This window comes from Mirounga angustirostris, unplaced genomic scaffold, assembly GCF_029215605.1.
Source record: "Mirounga angustirostris isolate CCGP_5_RB_7025 unplaced genomic scaffold, mMirAng1.0.hap1 SCAF_3, whole genome shotgun sequence".
In the NCBI taxonomy this organism is placed as follows: domain Eukaryota; kingdom Metazoa; phylum Chordata; class Mammalia; order Carnivora; family Phocidae; genus Mirounga; species Mirounga angustirostris.
In genome coordinates this window covers 148,126,204-148,150,297 of record NW_026991711.1, presented here as the reverse complement: position 1 = coordinate 148,150,297, position 24,094 = coordinate 148,126,204, and the positions used below count along the sequence as shown (strand labels likewise).

Here is a 24,094-nt window from a genome sequence, read left to right as displayed (position 1 = left end):
ATGTTATCACTAATAGTTATCACCATTATGATCCATGAATGAAAAATTAAATAATATATAATTTCTTCCAATAAGATCAAAACAGTTAAATATGGACCAGAAATTGGTGCTAAAACAAAGTAAACCAGGATAGAATCTAAGGTTGACTCTTAAACCAAGGCAGGCAGAACTAACATAACTGAGATCAAGTTGGTCCTTTTAGATTCCCTGGAAGAAGAACAAAACAAACCAATATTCAATTAAATTTCATAATGAAATGTCCCTCTTAAAGGCCATGGAAAATGACCAACTATAATTCTATATGAGAGTTTTAGGAGACACAGTGGACTGATAGATCAACCCCTTAGTCTATTTCAGGTCTTCCCAGCCTCTACATAAATTAAGATTTTTATTTTCACAATCTTTTTCTTATATATGATCCAATAAAACTTAGCAAAAAAAAAACCACACAACACTTTTCATATGAAGAGACTGGGAATTTTGTGAAGTCTCATCCTTAGACTTACCCATCTTAACTTTGTATTCCAGTTTTGCTCACAAAACACAAAATGTTTAAGTGAAAAATGTAACCTCATATATACATGTGCTAGAAATTGTAGAAGAGAGGACTAAGTGATTATTCAGGTAGTCTAAGATATGCCAATCTACATCCCACAGTGTACATTCTAATTACTTCAGATTTAACTTTCTCATTCTCATACTATAGGTTGTTTCTAACTTCTTATTACCTTAAATATTTTTTGTTGTAAGGGAGTAGAATTATTTTCATTCAAAAAAATTCTTTAATATCCATGTACTTTTGAATGGTCTCAAAATTTGCTTTCAGGAGTCTTTTAGATTTATCTATCATAAACACCAAAGGAGAAGCTACTATTATTGGTATCATTTGCCATAATCCATTTAGACCATTGCTAGAAGAGTGTTTACATGTTTTCCCTCTACTTCAAAATATACTACTTCTGATATAGATAAGTTTTATAGATACTCACTAATATAATAATTAATTTTCATGGCTATACAAAGGAAAGTTCTTTGCCAATAATGATACACTATCAAATTAAGTGACAAATTTTTGACCCATATCATTAATGTGAATTTTTATTTATGTATGCTTAATGATGATGTATCAATATTTGTTATGTTTATTAGAAAAATATTTTCCTAAAACTTCTAATTAGTAGACCAGAAAAAAAAAAAACTATTTAGTTATATGTAGCAGAAGCAGAACTCTGTTCCCATTAGAAAAGATGAATATTTAGTTATGTATCTGGTGTAACACACTCTAATTAATTTCAGGCAATGGCTCTCAAAAATTGTTCTCAAGAAATTTTAAATTCTTAAAAATTATTGAGAGCCTTAATGTGGGTAAGTTCTATTTATATTTACCATGTTAGAAATTTAAATGGAGAATTTTTAGAATATTCATTTATTTAATATAGCTATCCTATATAATATATAAAACAACAAATAATGCACATATATTTTATGAAATATTTATAAAATATTCTCTATATTTATAGAACTTTAAAAATGTCCAGCAATTGCACTACTGGGTATTTACCCCAAAGATACAAAAGTAGGGATCCGAAGGGGTACGTGCACCCCGATGTTTATAGCAGCAATGTCCAGAATAGCCAAACTGTGGAAAGAGCCCAGATGTCCATCGACAGATGAATGGATATAGAAGATGTGGTATATATATACAATGGAATATTATGCAGCCATCAAAAGGAATGAGATCTTGCCATTTGCAACAACGTGGATGGAACTGGAGGGTATTATGTTGAGTGAAATAAGTCAAACAGAGAAAGACATGTATCATATGACCTCACTGATATGAGGAATTCTTAATTGCAGGAAACAAACTGAGGGTTGCTGGAGTGGGGGGTGGGATGGGAGGGATGGGGTGACTGGGTGATAGACATTGGGGAGGGTATGTGCTCTGGTAAGTGCTGTGAATTGTGCAAGACTGTGAATCTCAGATCTGTACCTCTGAAACAAATAATGCAATATATGTTAAGAAAAAAAATGAAGAAGAAGAAGGTAGTGGGAGGGGAAGAATGAAGCAGGGGAAATCGGAGGGGTGGACGAACCATGAGAGACGATGGACTCTGAAAAACAAACTGAGGGTTCTAGAGGGGAGGGGAGTGGGAGGATGGGTTAGCCTGGTGGTGGGTATTGAGGAGGGCACATTCTGCATGGAGCACTGGGTGTTATGCACAAACAATGAATCATGGAACACTTCATCTAAAACTAATGATGTAATGTATGGGGATTAACATAAGAATTAAAAAAATGTCTAAAACAAAACAAGAATTGTTTTATCATTCTGTAAATCTCTGTTGTGTTTGGTTTAATAGAAGAGGGCTTATTTAATCTGTTTTAATATTACACATCATGTGATCTGGAATACTTAAGAGTATGAGCATGAAAAAGGCAAACTTGTCATCGTTGTTATTGTCGTCTTCTTCAGAAAATAGTTTTACCTCACTGGCCATTTTTTGGAACATAGAAAATCAAGAAGCAGTTTTTTAAGCTACCTTAGTTTGCTAAAATCACTTATTGTACCATTTCACAGCTATGGAAATATCCTTTAATTTGTCCTCAATGTCACTCCTTTGGGGATATAAAAATTTTGCTCAGTATGTACCTGGTAAGCACTGAGCAGCTTAAGCAAGTTGAGAAGAATATCAGCACACTCAGAATGCAGAATTTCTCAACAAATAATATGCATAATAATTTGTTTCTTATATACAGAAACATTTCAGGCCATATTATAAAAGATAGAGGATGAAATATTGATGAAAACATACAAATTCATTAGAGATTACTTTGTAATCATCTCTTTTTAAATTCTCTATTTTAAGCATTCTTTTTTTTCTTTTTCATTCTATCATTAACTTCTTTCCCAAACTTGGTATATTAATGTAATGATGACTTTATTTTGACAATTTGTGGAATTTTCCCTTTTCACAGCCTAGCAAACAGAAAGATTGCAAACAGATAAATATGCAACATTAGAGTATTATTTACCCTTATGAAATGAGTGGCCTAATCTCAAGTGGGGTAATAACTCCTTTCATTGTTATTAAATATATTAATATACACAAAAATAAAAGGTAAACTGAAAGGTGATATACAAATATAAGCTATAAATATTTCAATGACTTATACTAGTCCTTGGTCATTGATACATACATACCTGGATCCATGAATAGGGGATGCCTTGATCTCTAATATCCAAATATTAGTGTGAGAATATGAATTCAGGTTGAGAGGTGATTAATAGCTGTTGAGTAGTTGTGTGGTTTCTCCAGTGAGCCTTACAAAACTTAGTTTAACTATAGATCCTCATAGATTTAGTGGTTACTATAGAAAACACAATTAGTTCTGAAGATACTTTGGGAAATTTTAATTTTGTTATAAAGTCTAATTTGTGATAGTTGACAACTAAGGGAAGTCTGTTTTGTGTGTGTGTGTGTGTGTGTGTTCATAAAATGATGAATTACCTAAGAGCTTCATATTGGAACATGCTCTATTTCTACAACCTCTAGCTGTTCTAGAAACACAGCAACCTCCGGATAAGCAATATAATTTTTTTCATCAGTCTATGGATTTAGTATATTTCTTCCTACTTATCATTAAAGAGCACTCTGGACTCTGTGCTTATGGTGGGAAATAGAAGTTAATTGCTTTGTAATAGCAGCAGCAGACTGCATTCTGTCACTCAACCAATATCAGTGACCTAAGTGAAATGAGACAGTTTCTTGGTACTGAATTCAAAAGGAAAGCTTTAAAATGTTTTCCACAGGAATGTTAGTATGGCCTTGTCAGTATAATATAGCTGACATAATGGCAACCTAATTTTCCAGTGAGTATTCACTTTAGCCATTCCAGCTGCTAGGCTGTACTACGAGCTACAGCTTTGATATTAAATAGAGATAGTCAATTTTGTAAAGACGTAAATTGCTTTATTTATTACTAATGTTGCTTGCCTCATTTATTGAAACACTTTGTCACAGCTGGAGAATGCAGCTGCTTTCTTTTTCCTTATATTACAATAAAAAATAAGTCATAAGAGAAATACATTAGAGAGCAAAATAGTTTATTCAGTGTTTAAAATGGGCTGTCAGCAAGTTAGAAATGTAATTTTCAGAAAATGAATACAAAATTTAACCCAAAAGATATTATTGATAATGATCAATTATTCTAAGTGTGTTGTAGTATTATTTTGAAACTTTTATTTCCTAATTAAGACAAAAAAGACCCATATTTCAAGCTTTTAAGGAAAATTAATCTTCTGTCTAATCATCTACAAAAGATGATCAGATGTAAAATTTTATAAATATATTTAATTATATCAGAACCTGGCACATATTAGCAATGGGAAACGTGAAAACACAAAATATAATTTTTCCTGAATGATTATGATGGAGGATGAAGCAGTTTAGAACATCAAAAAATGATTTATCTAAACAACACTTCTCAGTCAATAAAAAACTAAACTCATATACTCTTAGTTTTCTAAGGTTGGTTATATTTAGACTTAGTGGTCCAAGCTCAGAGGGAATTCATGACTCAGAGGGAATTCAACAAGGAATGTATATAACCATCTTGATCATGACCTGAACTGATAAACTCTAGTGTATAAAATACGTAAACTGAAAAATACCCTACAGTGTGAAATATTTTAGCATACCAATTGACTAGAACATGGTAGAAAGTTTCCAACTAAAATTACCTAATGATTTGCCAAAAAAGTAATTTTTTAGAAAGGAGAATAAAAATAAAAAATAACTTCTCTTTACATCCATAACAGAGTAGTGGTCTGGATTTACCCCTTCTTATGCAAAAATAAAATCTAAAAGCAGACAAAAATATATGAAATATTGTTTTCAGACATTGGACAAAATGCAGTGTAAGTCTGTGATCCTTTGAGAAAGGAAAAACAAGGTGAGTCCCATGAATTTCTCAAATTATTACTTGGAAACCATTTTGTCAGTGTAGTACAAGAAAGGTTTTTGGATATGCAGTGGGGGTGGATGAGATTTTTGCCTTCTCCTCCTATTTTTATAGAGTATGGAACATCTGAAGAAAACTCAATAGTGGAGTGAATATTTGTGGCCTGTGAAGAAACATCAGAGCATTGTTCTAAGTTATGGCAAAGAGGATATTTGATCTGAATGAAAACTATCCATGAATTATACAAGTCTTAATTCATTAATTTTAGGAAAAAATTGAGGGAATGGTAAATTCAACTAAAGTCCATCAACATGTTGTATAGCAAAGTAATTGTTATTTAGAATAAATAGTTGTGAACCTAACTTTAAATTTTACAATCTATGACCTTGGATAAACCTATTAGCTTTTCTGGATCTCTGTTTTCTCATCTGTAAAATGAAATTACTAAACAAGATTGATAGTTGATAATAATTCAGAGTAACAATAGTAATTCAACATCATCTGCATGTCTCCATATTTTTTCACACCATCTCTATAAAATAAGAATTCTTACTATTTCATTGGGGGTAAGTATTCTTTCTGAGATTAAAAAGGTCATAGATGTCAGAGAGGAATATGAACCTAGGTATGTTTGTTTCCCAACTCTGCATTATTATTCACATTATAATGCGTAGATGTGGAATGACCAAAAATTATGTTTTTGGACATCCATTTCATAATAGGAGGAATACAAAATAGTAGATAAAAAAAGGTTTAATTAAAAAAAGGAGATCAATATAACTATTTTAATTATTTACATAATCAAATTCTAAAAAACAGAAAGACTTCATCTAATGTTTAGGGTCAAGATATTTTGATAGTCTAATAAACCAGTTATAATGATGTTACTTTGCTCATTAAAAACAAGTTTTTAATGGAATTGATTTAGGTGACTGGATTATAATTTATTTAAATTCATATATTGAAAATTAGTGATAGTTTATTTTTTTCTATTTAAAATTATAGCACCATGCACATCTTTGTGTAATTTTTTAATATATTTGTTTGTCAAATTTTTGAGTTTTAATTTCTGTAAAAGAATCCATTGAAATTATAAAATTCCATGAATTCTGAGTGATAATATATCTGTGGATATATTAAATTTACTCTGTGTTAGGCTATCCTAAGTACGTTATGTGTTATAAATCATTTAATTATCATAACTCTTCCATTTTCCCCAAGTTACTCCTTTGCTCTAACTTTCTTAAAATTTGGGTTAAGAAATTTTGAATTAAGATATTTCTTTGAAATTCCAAATGTGATTTTATTCAAAGTAAAAGCTAGTTATCAAATGTACTATCATAAAATAATCTTCCTCTCAAAAATATATTTCATTATACTTTTCAACTTTTGAAGCTTAAATAGCACCCTTAATTTTTTAAGTAGTACAGCATAGAAATATTTGAGAGCACATTTTTTTTCTGTGTGATATTGGAAAATTTATAATTTAGTGTTTTTGAGAACTTCAAATGATAAGTTTAATTTATAATATAGCAATATTTGTACCAGTTTATTTGCCAATAAAGGTTCTGACATTAATGTGATAAAAAATCTATAAAATTGGTAAGATTACTGGGTTTTGACTTTTAAATTCCTTTATAGTTAGTAATTACTTTGAATATCAATACACCAACTGAAAGACTGTCAGAGTGGGTAAAAATATTATATGTTTCTTATTTACAAGAAACAATTTAATATAAAAATACATATATATATTAAGGATAAGTGGATGAAGAAAAATATACCACAGTAACACTAATCAAAAGAAAGCAGAAGTAGCTATATTAATTTTAGAGGAGAATTAAAAGCAAGGAAAGATACCAGAGACAAAGATGGACATTATATAATGAAAAAAGGGTCAGTTCTCCAAGATGTAACAATCTTAAACATGTATGCACAGAATAACAGAGTGACAAACTACATGAGGCCAAAACTAATAAAATTGCAAGAAGAAATAGATAAATCCACTATTGTAATTGGATACTTCAATACCTCTCTATTATAAATGGGTAGAGGGCGCCTGGGTGGCTCAGTTGGTTAAGCGACTGCTTTCGGCTCAGGTCATGATCCTGGAGTCCCTGGATCGAGTCCCGCATCGGGCTCCCTGTTCGGCAGGGAGCCTGCTTCTCCCTCTGACCCTCCCCCCTCTCATGTGCTCTCTCTCTCTCATTCTCTCTGTCTCAAATAAATAAATAAAATCTTTTAAAAAAATATAAATGGATAGATTTAGCAGGCATAAAATCAATAAGGACAATCAACTGGATAATTAATTGACATCTACAGACTATTTTATCCAACAACAGCAGAATTTTTTCAAGCATACAGGAAATATTCACCAAAACAGACCACATTCTGGTTCATAAAGTACACCTTAACAAATTCAAAAGAATCTAAATCATATAATGTCTTCTCTCAGCCCATGGTGGAATTAAACTAAAAATAACAGAAAAATAGCCAATCCCTATTTCTTCAATAATTTTATCCTATCTTAATTTTTTAAACATCTATATAAGGGTTGAAATCTTTGTCTCCGAAATCCAACATCTAGGTCCTCTTAAAGTCCATTTATATTGCCTGCTTTTCTTTCAGAGTATTGGTCACAGTTTCCTGATTATTTGCATGTTTCCTAACTTTATTGACAACTGTACATTTTAGATAATATAGCAAATCTGGGTCCTTCTTTATTTTTAAAAATTTTTGGTAACATTTCTGGATTAAGTTGACAAATCTATCACCTCAAAGAATTTACCTAGATGTATTTGTCCTTGTATTTTTTATTCTAGTTATTTATTTTTTAGCCTGGTATCTTAATGGTCACTTCTAGGTCTGCGAAGGTAAGTATCAGTTAATGACTGGGGAAGAGGATATGCTCAAATACCTTAAGTCCTTAAGGCTTTAAACCTCAGCTGAATTATCTATGTTTGTTAGAATGCATTAAAAATACAGCCAATCTTCTATTCTTCCTGGGCTTTCACTTCTTTAGTATCTGAGGTATCTCAGGTATCCAAGATCTCAAGGATCCTCTATACATGTACTTAGTCTCTTGGTTAGCCAGGATTGTGTGGATAGCCTATCTCACCCTTGTAAGCCCTCTAATACCCAGGATCTCTGGTCAGAGCACTCTGTGTATCAACAATGACTATAAACCAGTCCTAGCATAGTTGTAGGTTTTCTCCTTTCTTTTCTACTGACTTTACTACCTTTAATGAAAAAAATCACCTCATGGTTTTACCTTCTGCCCCAAATCATGTGCCCTCTCTAAAAGCAAAGCTTCTGGTTATGGTGGTCATCCAAGCCTGGAGAAAACTGTTCCAGCTGATCAAGATAAAGAGAGAGAAGGTAGGGAGCAGCCTCATGCAAAACCAGATCTATTTCTGTTCTTACCTGAAATTCTGGCAGGTTGTTATGAAAAATCCCTTCCCAATTTTTTGTTTGCCATATGTCTATTTCCAGATTCCTCATACGGTTTGCTTTAACAACTTTGTCTGCTTTTATACTTGATTTTTGAGGAAGAGGATTTATTAAACTCCTTGAAGCCATAGCCAAAAGTTCTAGCCACAACCTTTGCAAATTTATTCAGATAATACTTAGGCACTCAGAGAAAACATTAGTCTCTTTGTCTTATTCTAAGTTTTCTTTCTTTTTTTAAAAAATTTTTATTGTTAAGTTAATCACCATACATTACATCATTGATGTAGTGTTCCATGATTCATTGTTTGTGCATAACACCCAGTGCTCCATGCAGAATGTGCCCTCTTTAATACCCATCACCAGGGTAACCCATCCTCCCACCCCCCTCCCCTCTAGAACCCTCAGTTTGTTTTTCAGAGTCCATTGTCTCTCATGGTTCGTCTCCCCCTCTGATTTCCCCCCCTTCATTCTTCCCTTCCTGCTATCTTCTTCTTCTTTTATTTTTTTTCTTAACATATATTGCATTATTTGTTTCAGAGGTACAGATCTGTGATTCAACAGTCTTGCACAATTCACAGCGCTCACCATAGCACATACCCTCCCCAATGTCTATCACCCAGACAACCCATCCCTCCCACCCACTCCCACTCCAGCAACCCTCTGTTTTTTTTCCTGATATTAAGAATTACTCATATCAGTGAGATCATATGATACATGTCTTTCTCTGATTGACTTATTTCGCTCAGCATAACAACCTCCAGTTCCATCCACGTCGTTGCAAATGGCAAGATCTCATTCCTTTTGATGGCTGCATAATATTCCATTGTATATATATATACACCACTTCTTCTTTATCCATTCATCTGTTGATGGACATCTGGGCTCTTTCCACAGTTTGGCTATTGTGGACATTGCTACTATAAACATCAGGGTGCATGTACCCCTTCGGATCCCTACATTTGTATCTTTGGGGTAAATACCCAGCAGTGCAATTGCTGGATTGTATGGTAGCTCTATTTTCAACTTTTTGAGGAACCTCCATACTGTTTTCCAGTGCGGTTGCACCAGCTTGCATTCCCACCAACAGTGTAGGAGGGTTCCCCTGTCTCTGCATCCCTACCAACATCTGTTGTTTCCTGACTTGTTAATTTTAGCCATTCTGACTGGTGTGAGGTGGTATCTCATTGAGGATTTGATTTGGATTTCCCTGATGCCGAGTGATGTTGAACACTTTTTCATGTGTCTTTTGGTCATTTGGATGTCTTCTTTGGAAGAATGTCTGTTCATGTCTTCTGCCCATTTCTTGATTGGATTATTTGTTCTTTGGGTGTCGAGTTTGTTAAGTTCTTTATACATTTTGGATACTAGCCCTTTATCTGATATGTCATTTGCAAATATCTTCTCTCATTCTGTTGATTGTCTTTTAGTTTTGTTGACTGTTTCTTTTGCTGTGCAAAAGCTTTTTATCTTGATGAAGTCCCAATAGTTCATTTTTGCCCTTGCTTCCCTTGCCTTTGGCGATGTTTCTAGGAAGAAGTTGCTGTGGCTGAGGTTAAAGAGGTTGCTGCCTGTGTTCTCCTTTAGGATTTTGATGGACTCCTGTCTCACATTTAGGTCTTTCAACCATTTTGAGTCTATTTTTGTGTGTGGTGTAAGGAAATGGTCCAGTTTCATTCTTCTGCATGTGGCTGTCCAATTTTCCCAACTCCATTTGTTGAAGAGACTGTCTTTTTTCCATTGAACATTCTTTCCTGCTTTGTCAAAGATTAGTTGACCATAGAGTTGAGGGTCCTTTTTTGGGCTCTCTATTCTGTTCCATTGATCTATGTGTCTGTTTTTGTGCCAGTACCATACTGTCTTGATGATGACAGCATTGTAATAGAGCTGGAAGTCTGGAATTGTGATGCCGCCAGCTTTGCTTTTCTTTTTCAATATTCTTCTGTCTATTCGGGGTCTTTTCTGGTTCCATACAAATTTTAGGATGATTTGTTCCATTTCTTTGAAAAAAGTGGATGGTATTTTGATGGGGATTGCATTGAATGAGTAGATTGCTCTAGGTAGCATTGACATCTTCACAATATTTGTTCTTCCAATCCATGAGCATGGAACGTTTTTCTATTTCTTTGTGTCTTCCTCAATTTCTTTCATGAGTATTTTATAGTTTTCTGAGTACAGATCCTTTGTCTCTTTGGTTAGATTTATTCCTAGGTATCTTACGGTTTTGGGTGCAATTGTAAATGGGATCGACTCCTTAATTTCTCTTTCTTCTGTCTTGTTGGTGTATAGGAATGCCACTGACTTCTGTGCATTGATTTTATATCCTGCCACTTTACTGAATTCCTGTATGAGTTCTAGCAGTTTTGGTGTGGAGTCTTTTGGGTTTTCCACATAAAGTATCATATCATCTGCAAAGAGTGAGAGTTTGACTTCTTCTTTGCCGATTCGGATGCCTTTGATCTCTTTTTGTTGTCTGATTGCTGTGGCTAGGACTTCTAATACTATGTTAAATTGCAGTGGTGATAGTGGACATCCCTGCCACATTCCTGACCTTAGGGGGAAAGCTCTCAGCTTTTCCCCATTGAGAATGATATTTGCTGTAGGTTTTTCATAGATGGCTTTTATGATTTGAGGTATGTACCCTCTATCCCTATACTCTGAAGAGTTTTGATCAAGAAGGTATGCTGTACTTTGTCAAATGCTTTTTCTGTATCTATTGAGAGGATCATATAGTTCTTGTTCTTTCTTTTGTTAATGTATTGTATCACACTGATTGATTTGCGGATGTTGAACCAACCTTGCAGCCCAGGGATAAATCCCACTTGGTCGTGGTGAATAATTCTTTTAATGTACTGTTGGATCCTATTGGCTAGTATTTGGGTGAGAATTTTTGCATCCATGTTCATCAAGGATATTGGTCTGTAATTCTCCTTTTTGATGGAGTCTTTGTCTGGTTTTGGGATCAAGGTAATGGTGGCCTCATAAAACGAGTTTGGAAGTTTTCCTTCCATTTCTATTTTTTGGAACAGTTTCAGAAGAATAGGTATTAATTCTTCTTGAAATGTTTGGTAGAATTCCCCTGGGAAGCCATCTGGCCCTGGGCTCTTGTTTGTTGGGAGATTTTTGATGACTGCTTCAATTTTCTTAGTGGTTATAGGTCTGTTCAGGTTTTCTATTTCTTCCTGGTTCAGTTTTGGCAGTTGATACATCTCTAGGAATGCATCCATTCCTTCCAGGTTATCTCATTTGCTGGTATATAGTTGCTCATAATATGTTCTTATAATTGTTTGTATTTCTTTGGTGTTGGTTGTGATGTCTCCTCTTTCATTCATGATTTTGTTGATTTGGGTCATTTCTCTTTTCTTTTTGATAAGTCTGGCCAGGGGTTTATCAATCTTGTTAATTCTTTCAAAGAACCAGCTCCTAGTTTTGTTGATCTGTTCTACTGTTCTTTTGGTTTCTATTTCATTGATTTCTGCTCTGATCTTTATTATTTCTCTTCTGCTGGGTTTAGGCTTTATTTGCTGTTTTTTCTCTAGCTCCTTTAGGTGTAGGGTTAGGTTGTGTATTTGAGACTTTCTTGTTTCTTGAGAAAGGCTTGTATTGCTATATACTTTCCTTTTAGGACTGCCTTTGCTGCATCCCAAAGATTTTGAACAGTTGTGTTTTCAATTTCATTGGTTTCCATGAATTTTTTAAATTCTTCTTTAATTTCCTGGTTGACCCATTCATTCTTTAGTAGGATGCTCTTTAGCCTCCATGTATTTGAGTTCTTTCCAACTTTCCTCTTGTGATTGAGTTCTAGTTTCAAAGCATTGTGGTCTGAAAATATGCAGGGAATGATCCCAGTCTTTTGGTACCAGTTGGGACCTGATTTATGACCTAGGATGTGATTAATTCTGGAGAATGTTCCATGGACACTAGAGAAGAATGTGTATTCCATTGCTTTTGGATGGAATGTTCTGAATATATCTGTGAAGTCCATTTGGTCCAGTGTGTCATTTAAAGTCTTTATTTCCTTGTTGATCTTTTGCTTAGATGATCTTTCCATTTCAGTGAGGGGGGTGTTAAAGTCCCCCACTATTATTGTATTGTTGTCAATGTGTTTCTTTGCTTTTGTTATTAATTGCCTTATATAATTGGCTTCTCCCATGTTAGGGGCATAGATATTTACAATTGGTAGATCTTCTTGTTGGATAGACCCTTTAAATAGGATATAGTGTCCTTCCTCATCTCTTATTACAGTCTTTGGTTTAAAATCTAATTTATCTGATATAAGGATTGCCACCCCAGCTTCCTCTGGTGTCCATTAGCATGGTAAATGGTTTTCCACCCCCTCACTTTCAATCTGGGGGTGTCTTTGGGTCTAAAATGAGTCTCTTGCAGACAGCATATTGATGGGTCTTGTTTTTTAATCCAATCTGATAGCCTGTGTCTTTTCATTGGGACATTTAGCCCATTTACATTCAGGGTAACTATTGAAAGATATGAATTTAGTGCCATTGTATTGCCTCTAAGGTGACTGTTACTGTATATTGTCTGTGTTCCTTTCTGGTCTATGTTACTTTTAGGCTCTCTCTTTGTTTAGAGGACCCCTTTCAAGATTTCTTGTAGGGCTGGTTTTGTGTTTGCAAATTCCTTTAGTTTTTGTTTGTCCTGGAAGATTTTTATCTCTCCTTCAATTTTCAATGACAGCCTAGCTGGATCTAGTATTCTTGGCTGCATATTTTTCTCATTTAGTGCTCTGAATATATCATGCCAGTGTTTTCTGGCCTGCCAGGTCTCTGTGGATAGGTCTGTTGCCAATCTAGTGTTTCTACCATTGTAGGTTACAGTTCTCTTCTCCCAAGCTGCTTTCAAGATTTTCTCTTTGTTTCTGAGACTGGTAAGTTTTACTATTAGATGTCAGGGTGTTGACCTATTTTTATTGATTTTGAGGGGGGTTCTCTGTGCCTCCTGGATTTTGATGCCTGTTTCCTTCCCCAAATTAGGGAAGTTCTCTGCTATAATTTGCTCCAATATACCTTCTGCCCCTCTCTTTTTTCTTCTTCTGGGATCCCAATTATTCTAATATTGTTTCGTCTTATGGTATCACTTATCTCTCAAATTCTGTCCTCGTGATCCAGTAGTTGTTTATCTCTCTTTTTCTCAGCTTCTTTATTTTCCATCATTTGGTCTTCTATATCACTGATTCTTTCTTCTGCCTCATTTATCCTAGCAGTTAGCACCCCCATTTTTTATTGCACCTCATTAATAGCCTTTTTGATTTCTACTTGGTTAGATTTTAGTTCTTTTATTTCTCCAGAAAGGGTTTCTTTAATAACTTCCATGCTTTTTTCAAGCCCAGCTAGTATCTTTAAAGTGATGATTCTGAAGTCTAGATCCGACATCGTACTAATGTCTGTATTGAGTAGGTCCCTGGCAGTCGGTACTATCTCTTGTTCTTTTTGTTGAGATGATTTTTTCCATCTTGTCATTTTGTCCATAGGTGGACATAGGTGAATGAGAGAATAAAATGCTAACAGGGTAACAACATCCCCAGAAAATACACTCTAAACAAATCAGAAAAGACCTGAAGCTGGGGTAAAAGAAAGGGAAAGGACAAAAGAAAAAGAAAAAAAAAAAAAAAGAAAAAGATAAAAACAAACAAAAACAGAACAAAACAAAAAAAACCAGAATATGATCAAATATGATCAGGCTGGTGCATAGATCAGATTTTGGGTTTATTTTGGTCTGTTAGAAGAAAGTGACTCCCAAAATTTTAAAGAAAGAAAAACTTATATATGTACAAAAATAAGGGTTGATATGATGAAGGGATGGAATATGACTGTAAAGATGAAAATTATAAAAAATTTTATAAAAGGAATTGATAAGAAGTTGTTTGAAAAAAGAAAGAAGATTTATTTTTTTAATTTATTTTATTTATTTTTTTAAAAGACTTTATTTATTTATTTGAGAGAGAGAGAATGAGAGACAGAGAGCATGAGAGGGAGGAGGGTCAGAGGGAGAAGCAGACTCCCTGCTGAGCAGGGAGCCCGATGTGGGACTCGATCCCGGGACTCCAGGATCATGACCTGAGCCGAAGGCAGTCACTTAACCAACTGAGCCACCCAGGCGCCCAAGAAAGAAGAGGATTTAAAAAAAAAAGGGAGAGAATGTGATCAGGCAGGAGACTAGAACAAAGCAATACACTAGAGATTTAGGGTGTATTTTGATCTGTTAGAAGAAACTGTATCTCAAAATTTTAAAGAGAGAACAACTTATATATATTTGCCAAAAATAAGGGTAACTACTATGAAGGGATAGAATATGACTCTAAAATGAAAAATAAAAATGTTTTTTAAAAAAGGGATTGATAAGATGTTGGTTGAAAAACGGAAAAAAAAAATTAAAAAAAAATAAGACAGTTAAAAAAAATTAACTTTGAAAGCCTAAAGAATCATGGTAAAAAAGCCATGGATTCTATGTGCAGTATTCCTCTAGTGCTGGAGTTCTGCCATTCTCACTGATCAGTAAACTTGGTCTTGGCTTGCTGTTCTTGCTGATCTCCCTGGGGAGGGTCCTATTGCTGTGGTTCCCAAATGTCTTTGCCGGAGGTGGAATTGCCCCGCCCTTGCCGGTCTGGACTAAGTAATCTGCTTGGGTTTGCTCTCAGGAGCTTTTGTTCCCTGCAAGCTTTCAGTGCAGCTTTGGAGGCCAAGAGTGAAAATGGCAGCCTCCCAATCTCCGCTGTGGAGGAGCCGAGACCTCGGGCCCCACTCCTCAGTGCGCCCCCAGAGAAAAGCAGTTGGTCACTCTCGTCTCCCCGGTCTCCGGCCTCACTCTGTGCTCACTCGGCCTGTGACCGAGCATTTCTACCTCTGGCACCTGACCCCATGTGGAGTCTCCAAACCCAGCAGATCCCTGTGGTGCGCTCCCGTGTGGCTCCTCTTGGGGGAGGAAGGGGAGTCTCCCCAGATCTGCTTCTTGTTGTGTCCCTGCTGGAGGAGCAGTGGCCTGACTATGTGGATCAGTTTATGGCAACCCCGAGCTGAGAGCCCGCGCCTTGGCTTCATCTCTGCAGCTGGCTTCCCCACGCCATACCTGGGAGCTCTGCCTCATTCAGTCACCCCTGGTCTTTCTGTGACCCCAATGGTCCTGAGACCACACTGTCCAATGAGGGTTCCACCCCCCGCTTAGCCACTGGAGTGAAGTCCCTCAGCAGAGCAGACTTCTAAAAGTTCCAATTTTGTGCTCCGCTGCTCTATCACTTGCCAGAAGCGGCCGACGGAGGCCCCCTCCCCCGCCGTCTATCCTCCCAAATACCGCCTCGGATTCACTTCACACATTCCACCTTCCAGAAAGTGGTCGCTTTTCTGTTCAGAGAGTTGTTGCTATTCTTTTCTTCAATCTTCTGTTGAGTTTGTAGGTGTTCAGAATGGTTTGATCCCCATCAGCTGAATTCCTGAGACCAGATGAAATCCAGGTCTCCTACTCCTCCGCCATCTTGCTCTGCTCCCCTCTATCTTTCTCTGTTTTCTAATACTCCTTTCCATGGATTTTGTGGGCTCTCACTTTGCTTATTGGGAAATAAACTACTTAATCTATACATCTTAGATCTTTCATGTTTAAGTAGTCTCTTTTGGTTATATATTCAATCAATTTAAACAATGTGTCAGAGAACAAATAGTCTTTTGAAGATGACTTTGCTTCATTTGAATAAATATTGTCAGTTGGGTTTCCTCCATGATCACTGTTCTTAGATTAGTCTGGTCCTTAGAATGGTGGCCCCTGAACTGTTTCTGGCAAACTTCAGTCATTTCAGGCACTCTTATGTTAGATACCCACCAATGAAATCCATCACCTAAAACCTTGTTTTTGGTCACAAAACTTAGAACTATCTTGCAATCATAATAATATTTATCTATATATATGTGTGTGGGATGTATTTGACAAATTTTATAATCGTTATGCTTTTCTTTAAGCTTTATTTGAAATGTGTTAGTGTTTGAATGTTTGAATTTTTTCAAATTTAAAAATCTAATTTATTAAATTTAAAAGTTTTATAAGTAGTAGGAAGCATTTGTTGTCTAGATTGATGTGTAGATATTTTGAATGCTTGAGAAAAATAGACTAATTTTTTCATGTACCTTGAAATATCTTAAAGAATTTACATAGTGAAATTTGTAAACTGTGGTGTTTAATGTAATTCTACACTGCCAAAATGATAGAATAATTGAATATTAAACAAAGAACAGAAGTAAAAGTAGTGCTTTTAATTTTACCACAAATTACTATATTTACAAGTAACTTATAAATGCCAGATTGTAAGTTGTGTTTACAAGTTTAAGAAAACTTAGATTTATAAACTGGATAAATTGAACACTAAAAAAAAAAACCAAAAACAAAATCAGGGCCTAGAGTATGAAGGCCCTATTGTTGACTAAGTGCCTATCTCCCAATTAAAGAATCTAACACATTCGCAAAAATTTATTCATTGCATCATTGCACAACAAAGTAGGTCTCAAGAAAACAAAGTAGAAATTAGGGAACAGGAATGGGGAAGCAGATGGAAAAGGGAGGTCTAGGAACTGACCTTAATAGGGAGTTGGGGAATGGAGGAATGGTCAAATAGTTTTATCAAGGGCCTTATTTTACCAAACACATAAATTATATCTCAGAATTATATTTTTAATTGCTTTAATTGAATGTAACCAGCAAATGAAATCAGATCCTCTTAGATATCTGAGTGTGAACTCACAATTCTATTTATGCAGTAATATGTTGGTTCAGTAATTGGTTTCCTTTCTTTAGGAAAAAATGCAAGTCAGGTATTAGACAAAGAATAGTTTGATATAAATTGAGAAAACAATGCCTTAAAATTTCCTTCTATTTCTATATGCATTTCTGACCATGCTGCAGAAGAAAATTGCACATTGCATTTGGTAATGAAATCTATGCTTTCCCCAAAATAGAGTATGATATAAAACCGTTGACCAGCTAAGCTCCTGAATTAAAACTGGTGTATAAAATTAGCAATTTTAGGACATCTGGCTTTAGGACAGGGTAAAAGAAGAAGGAATTGTGTTATATATGAGAATGTACTACAAATATTCTTTCTGTCCTTTTTTCTTCCTTCTGGGATTCGCATAATGCATATTTTGGTCTGCTTCATGGCATCTCATATAGGTCCTTTAGGCTATATTTTCTTTTCTTCATTCTTTTTTTTCTAATCCTCAAACTAAATAAGTTCAATTGTCATAGTTTCAAGTTCACTGATTATTTCTTCTCCTTGTTGAACTCTGCTGTTGAACCCCTCTAGCAAATTTTTTGTTATTGTACTCTTCACCTCCAGAACTTGTGTGGTCCCTTTTTAAAACCATTTTTTAAAGTTACCATTTTAACAAAAGATAACCATTTTAACCATTTAAAAATGTATAATTAAGTACATTTTTAAATGCTGTGCAACCATCACTTTTATCCATTTGCAGAATTTTTTCATCCTCCCTAACAGAAAGTCTGCCACCATTAAAAAATAACCTCCCATTCCACACTGTCTCCAGTTCTTGTTAAAATTTATTCTTCTTTCACTATGAATTTTCCTTTTCTGTGTACCTCAGGTAAGTAGAATTATATAACACTTACCCTTTGGTATCTGCTTTATTTCACTTAGCAAAATGTTTTCAAGTTTCATACATGTTAATAGTACGTGTCAGAATTTTATTTCTTTTTAAGGCTGAGTAATATTTTTCTGAGGAAATGTCAAAATTTTCCACAGTGGCTTTTTGATTCCTTTTAATGATCTCTATTCTTTATGGATATTCTCATGTAGTTTATACATTGTTTTTCTGATTTCCTTTACTGTTTGTCTGTATTTTTCTTTAGCTTTTTAAACATATTTAACAAAGTCATTCTATATTCTTTATATAATTAACCCAAAGCCTGGATTTCCTCAGGGATCATTTCTTAACATTTTGTTCCTCTAAATGTGCCATACTTTCCTGTTTCTTTGTATTTCATGAGTTATTTTGTTGAAAACCAGACATTTGAATGGTATAATATGGTAACTTTGGAAATCAGATCTCCCTCTTTTCCAGGGCTTGTTTTTTGACTGTTGACAGCTGTATTAGTCCATTTGTTTAGTGACTTTCCCAAACTATTTTTTAAAAGGCTATGTTGCTTGTCTTTTATGGTCACTGAAGTCTCTTATCTTTGTGTTAAACTAGTTTTCATAGAGATTTCCTTGAGCACCAGGAGCTAAAACACACATATGCCAAAATCAAGAGCCAGACGCTTGACCCACTGAGCCACCCAGGGGTCCCTTGGCTTGCACCTTTTTTGAACAATATCCCCTGCTTTTCTGGTCAGAGTTTCTAGTTATGTGAAACAGAGACAAGTGCTTTGCATCCCTCATTCAAGTATCTCCCAGACAGTTTGGGACGGACATATGCAATAATTTTCCTATAAAATTTGCTATGCTCCCTCTAGAACTAGGGACCAAGGACTTAACACTAAGGATGCAGGTTTCTTTTTCAAGAACTATGCTGGGAAGGAGTTAGAGCAAGGGCAAATAAATACACCACAAATCTTTGCTAACATTTTAAAGTTACCTTTTTCTTGTTCAATTCGTTGCTGTAAACCTTTGACTATTTTCCAGAATTCTGACAGAGTTAATTTTGATAGTTTTTGGTTTTTTGTCAGTGTTTCTGTGGGAGATGAAAACTTGGAGCTGCTTACTCCCTTTTGCTGCAATGGATACTAATGGTGTTTGTTTGTTTGTTTGTGTTTTGTTTTTTTTTTTTTTTACAAATATGACTAACAAGTATTCTGAAATTATGGCTGGATCCATCTTGATTGGGTATTTCCAAGATAATAAATAATTTTTACTAGAAATTCAGCTTCAAATTAAAGTTGATTTAACTTTTCTTTTTCTAACTCAAGGTATATTTTAATAGAATGCTCATGTGCCTTCTTGGCAATATTTTCAATAACTAAATCACTAAAGAGATGAACATTTGAAATTTATGTACTGATTTTTTTGAAATCACTCATTTTTTGTAATGTGCTTCACTAGTAAAGTTTACTGTTTTTAGAATTATTCTGTGTCCTTCATATCATACTCAGCTAATTTATGGGTCCCAAATTTTTATGGAAAATGGCTAAGCAAACTACCACCAATGGCATAAATCTAGCTGCCATCTATTTTTGACCAGCTTGAAAACTAAAAATGGTTTTACAATTTTTAATCACTGAAAAAAATCAGAAGAATGATATTTTGTGATGTGAAAATTGAAGTTAAGATTTCACTCTTTATAAATAAATTTTCATTGGATCCATTATTTGTTTATGTATTTTCTATGGCTGCTTTTGTGCTATACAGGCCCAATGGAATAGATTTGAAAGAGATCATATACTCTGCAAACCTGTGGTGTTTATTGTCTAGGCCTTTACATAAAAAGTTTGCCAACCTCTGTTTTAGTACAACATAAACAGAATCAACAACCTAAGATGCCTTATGGATTTAAAGCATTCTTTAGGATCCACAGTTCAAAGATGGTTAATTCTAGAAATTTTAGCTACCAAAAAATTTATCAGGTGTTATGCTTTTTTTCCCCAATTTAATCATTGATACTTTTAACATCTTTTTCACTAGGTTAGCCAAACATGCCCAAAGTTTCATTTAACACATTACATTTAATACAGAACCTTTTTTGGGTTAAGGGTTTTCCTGGGACTTAAATTTATGCATAATTTTAACCATTTTTCTATAATTTTGACAGCCTTTTTTTTCTTATTAATACAGTATTTATTTGTCTTCTCTCTGTCAAACCCTGAGCCATCCACTTTCCCCGGGCTGCCTGGGGAGGTATAGGAAAAGGAACATACAGGGCAGACGAGATACAGGAGAAGGACCTATGGGAGGTGGAGATGGCTCCTTCACATGGCAAAGAGGATGAGAAAGACCACCATCAGGCAAAAAAGCCCCATGGTCTCCGAGAGGGCAAAGCCCAGAATGGTGTAGGAGAAGAGCTGTTGCTTCAGAGAGGGATTCCTGGCATAACCAGTGATGAGGCTCCCAGACACAGTCCCAATTCCAGCCCCAGAGCCAGCCACCCCTACCGTGGCAGCCCCAGCCCCAATGAACCTGGCTGCTGTGTCGATGTCCCTTGAAATGGCGCTGGTTTGGAAGCTGCGGCTAGGAATAAGTGAAGTCAGGGGACGTGGGGCTGCCAAGCTGCTGAGGCTCTTATAAGGTACCTCACCTGTCAGTGTCTCCGGTGGTTTTAGCACCACTGTAGACAGTGATGGGCTCAACAGCTGAGAGGTGCTCCTGACCAAGAAGGGGGTGGAGATGAACTTTGCACAGGCGTACATTTTCAGGGGATGAGGGGCTGTGGTAGGAGAGCAGCTCCCAGTGCAGAGAAGACAGAGAGGGGTGGGGGGTGGGGGAGAGCCAATTTTGACAGCTTTAACAAGTAATTCTGAACTTGTTTCTTCTTCTACTTGAGTTGGAGAAAACTGGAAGTCTCCTTTACCATTAAAAAAACCCTTCATATTGAGTATATTATTCTTATATAGTAAATATTTAACTACAGAACTATGTGAATCAGAGTGCCTTGAAATCAGAGTGAATTTCAATTGTGAGAGATTTGCTTATTTCCTTATCAACTTTTGAAAAGATGGATAAAAGCTTTGATAAAAAATTTTACAGCAGAATCTTGTTATTTTAAAAGACAGCTTAAAAGCATATGATATTGAATGTCAGTGGTTTTGATGACATCTGTAAGGATACTTTCAACTTAATACTTGTGAATTTAAGCCCATTGGTCGAATTCTTCTGAAAATAGTTTTGAACTGGACTGCCAGTCATTTCTCATCAACTAACATTTTTGAAAGGTCTGCGTCTATAAGTTACATGACTTTGTGTGATCTTTGAGATCAAATAATTTGAGATTATTATAAATAGACTAAATTACTAATTGAATCATTTCATTATCATTAGAATGTAGAAATTCTACCTCACAATCATGTCTTTTTCTCTAGGAGCTCCCTGTCATAACCTCACTAACTTTATTAAAATCCTATTTTGTAAAACAAAATTTTCTCAAATGTTTCTACTTTAGCACTGGCTGCTGTCAGAAAAATTTCAGATAAAAGAGAAGATGTCACATTCTCTAAAAATTCATGAGTCAGCATTAGGGTAGATAGTGATGATGACTGACACTCTTTGCTGTTTTGGATTTTTTAAACAAGATCCTTAGATTCCAGTGGCAAACATGCTGAAGTTGGATCCATATCACAAAGTAGCACATTAACTGATTTTGAAAAGTGCCTTTTATCACCGTACTAGCTATTCCTCTTGTTAAATTTTCATTACTTTTTATGTTCTTACAAATAGAGCTTTTATTTATATTCATGAAAAAATATTTATATAAAGGATTCAATGACTGCTGACCAACAGTTTTTTATTGATGGTAATTTATCCACAAAATACCTTTGTCTTTTCTGAAAAGTTTTTTTTTTTTAAGTGACAAGAATCATTTTATGCATTTTATCCACAGTAATTAATTTCTTCTAGATGGTGCTTTATTTATAGTTGGATCTTTTTCCTTGGGAGATATTTTATAAACTGATGAAACATTATTTGCAGATGGGAAAGACTGATTTCTTATATCTGGTATACTTTTTCGTTAACAGTGAACCAATCAGTTTCATATCTGTGTTATAGAATTCATTTGAGTGTCATCTCAATTTGCTAACTATTCTGGTGAAAATACCCTCTAAAAATTTAACAGGAAACATCCAAGGCCATTTTCTGGTGGTTGCTTAAGTGCTGACTGGTTACTGTGTACACTTTCTGTCTCTTTATCCTTATGACACATAGGTAATACTACCGCTCTGCCTTTTCTTATACCAAAATGCTTATCAAAAGCATTCATCAAAACATTCTCTTACCCAGATCTCTATTGCACTTTCTTTTGCTCTTAAACTTTTGCTCAATATTATAAAAATTATCTCATAGGACAATATGTTATGCTTTAAAGACCACTTTATTTTCTAAGGGAAGCAAGCATAGTTATATCAGGTATAAAAGCTTCAGTGCTCATCCTGGTGACGTGGTGAGGAAGATTTGGAAATATTGGTGTTAGTTCGAGAAAACACCTTTGATAGAGCTGAAGATACCTTTGCCAGCATTTTAGATCCTTGTTTGGAAATACTAGGCTTGAGAGTTTCTGTGGACAAAGCAGAAAAGTAATACGGATATTTATTAGACATTCTAATTGAGAGAAGTTATACTATAGCATTGATGATTTAGAATTCAGAAGGATGATCCTTTTAATGTATTGTTGGATCCTATTAGCTAGGATTTTGTTGAGGATTTTGGAATCCATATTCATCAGGGATATCGGCCTGAAATTCTCCTTTTTGATGGGGTCTTTGCCTGGTTTGGGGATTAAGGTAATGCTGGCCTCATAGAATGAGTTTGGAAGTTTTCCTTCTGTTTCTATTTTCTAAAATAGCTTCAGTAGAATAGGTATTATTTCTTCTTTGAATGTTTGGTAGAATTCCCCAGGGAATCCATCAGGCCCTGGACTCTTGTTTTTTGGGATGTTTTTGATCACTGCTTCAAACTCGTTACTGGTTATTGGCCTATTCAGGTTGTCAATTTCTTCCTGTTTCAGTCTTGGCAGCTTATAGGTTTCCAGGAAGGCCTCCATTTATAAAATACTTTATGGGATTTAAAAAACATTCACAAAGACTCTTTTGATTTGATCCTTCTAACACTCTTATGAGGGAAATAGGAAGAACAATATCTCCATTTTGAATACTGAATCTTGGCAAGGTCAAATACCTTGCATAAGGTCATATGAGTAGAAAATGGCCACACTGGAACAGGGTCCAGCTTTCTGGCTCTCATGGCATCATTATACCTAATGCATTCTGATGCTTCTTTAGTCACGAGTGCAAAGAATGTCTTTCTTTTCTAGCAGAACACTCTTGGAAAATGCCAGATGAGCTAAACTCACATGGGAAAGTAACTTTCAACTCTATACAGTAAGGGTATCTATTTCAGAGTGCTTAAGTGAAAGCACAAGTGCATTAAAATTGCTATAATTTCTCACCTACTTTGGGTGAATTTTCAGTTGGCTAACTTCAAGTGATTTTTTTGTTATGTGAGATAAGACTGTATAGATAATAAAAGAGTTTTCATTTGGATTCATTTTTCTACATGACTTATTCAGCACATGGGCTCTTAAAGAATATCATATTTTAATTATCACAAAATGATATATTTACATGTAAACATGTAAAGACCAAAAGTGAACATTTATGTACTTTTTTGAAACTTTATAACAGGGCATAAAAACACACATGCCAGTAAAAATAATATTTTCTTAATTCCAGTAGATGCCAAAGTTCATGACTGTACCTCTTGCAGTTATCTAGAGTTGTCTTTTCTAGCAAGATAATATTCTATGATTTTTTTTTTTAGATTTTATTTATTCATTTGACAGAGATAGATACAGCGAGAGAGGGAACACAAGCAGGGGGAGTGGGAGAGGGAGAAGCAGGCTTCCCGCGGAGCTGGGAGCCCCATGTGGGGCTCGATCCCAGGACCCTGGGATCATGACCTGAGCTGAAGGCAGACGCCTAATGTCTGAGCCACCCAGGCGCCCTGATAATATTCTATGATTAAAGCAAA

The 24,094-nt window shown here is 35.1% G+C and overlaps 2 protein-coding genes and 1 long non-coding RNA gene across 4 annotated transcripts in view; 1 reads left to right on the top strand and 2 right to left on the bottom strand.

The window, feature by feature from the left end:
* LOC123839042 (uncharacterized) overlaps nucleotides 1–24,094 on the top strand; it is a 467,480-nt gene that overhangs the window by 420,542 nt on the left and 22,844 nt on the right. The window lies entirely within an intron of this gene.
* LOC123838356 (ATP synthase F(0) complex subunit C2, mitochondrial-like) lies at nucleotides 20,326–20,817 on the bottom strand. Its single transcript, XM_045867378.2, has one exon. It carries the CDS (start codon nucleotides 20,761–20,763, stop codon nucleotides 20,326–20,328), a length of 438 nt encoding a protein of 145 aa, XP_045723334.1. The 5' UTR covers nucleotides 20,764–20,817.
* Nucleotides 22,486–24,094, bottom strand: part of FSIP2 (fibrous sheath interacting protein 2) — a 106,678-nt gene continuing 105,069 nt past the window's right edge. Inside the window, exon 24 of the mRNA XM_064586796.1 lies at nucleotides 22,486–22,622. Coding sequence (XP_064442866.1) covers nucleotides 22,486–22,622 — 137 coding nt within the window. The remainder of the gene's footprint in view (nucleotides 22,623–24,094) is intronic.

Bases quoted from the DNA above. Each gene is read 5' to 3' on its own strand.
- LOC123838356 (XM_045867378.2), bottom strand. From the start codon at position 20,763: ATGTACGCCTGTGCAAAGTTCATCTCCACCCCCTTCTTGGTCAGGAGC.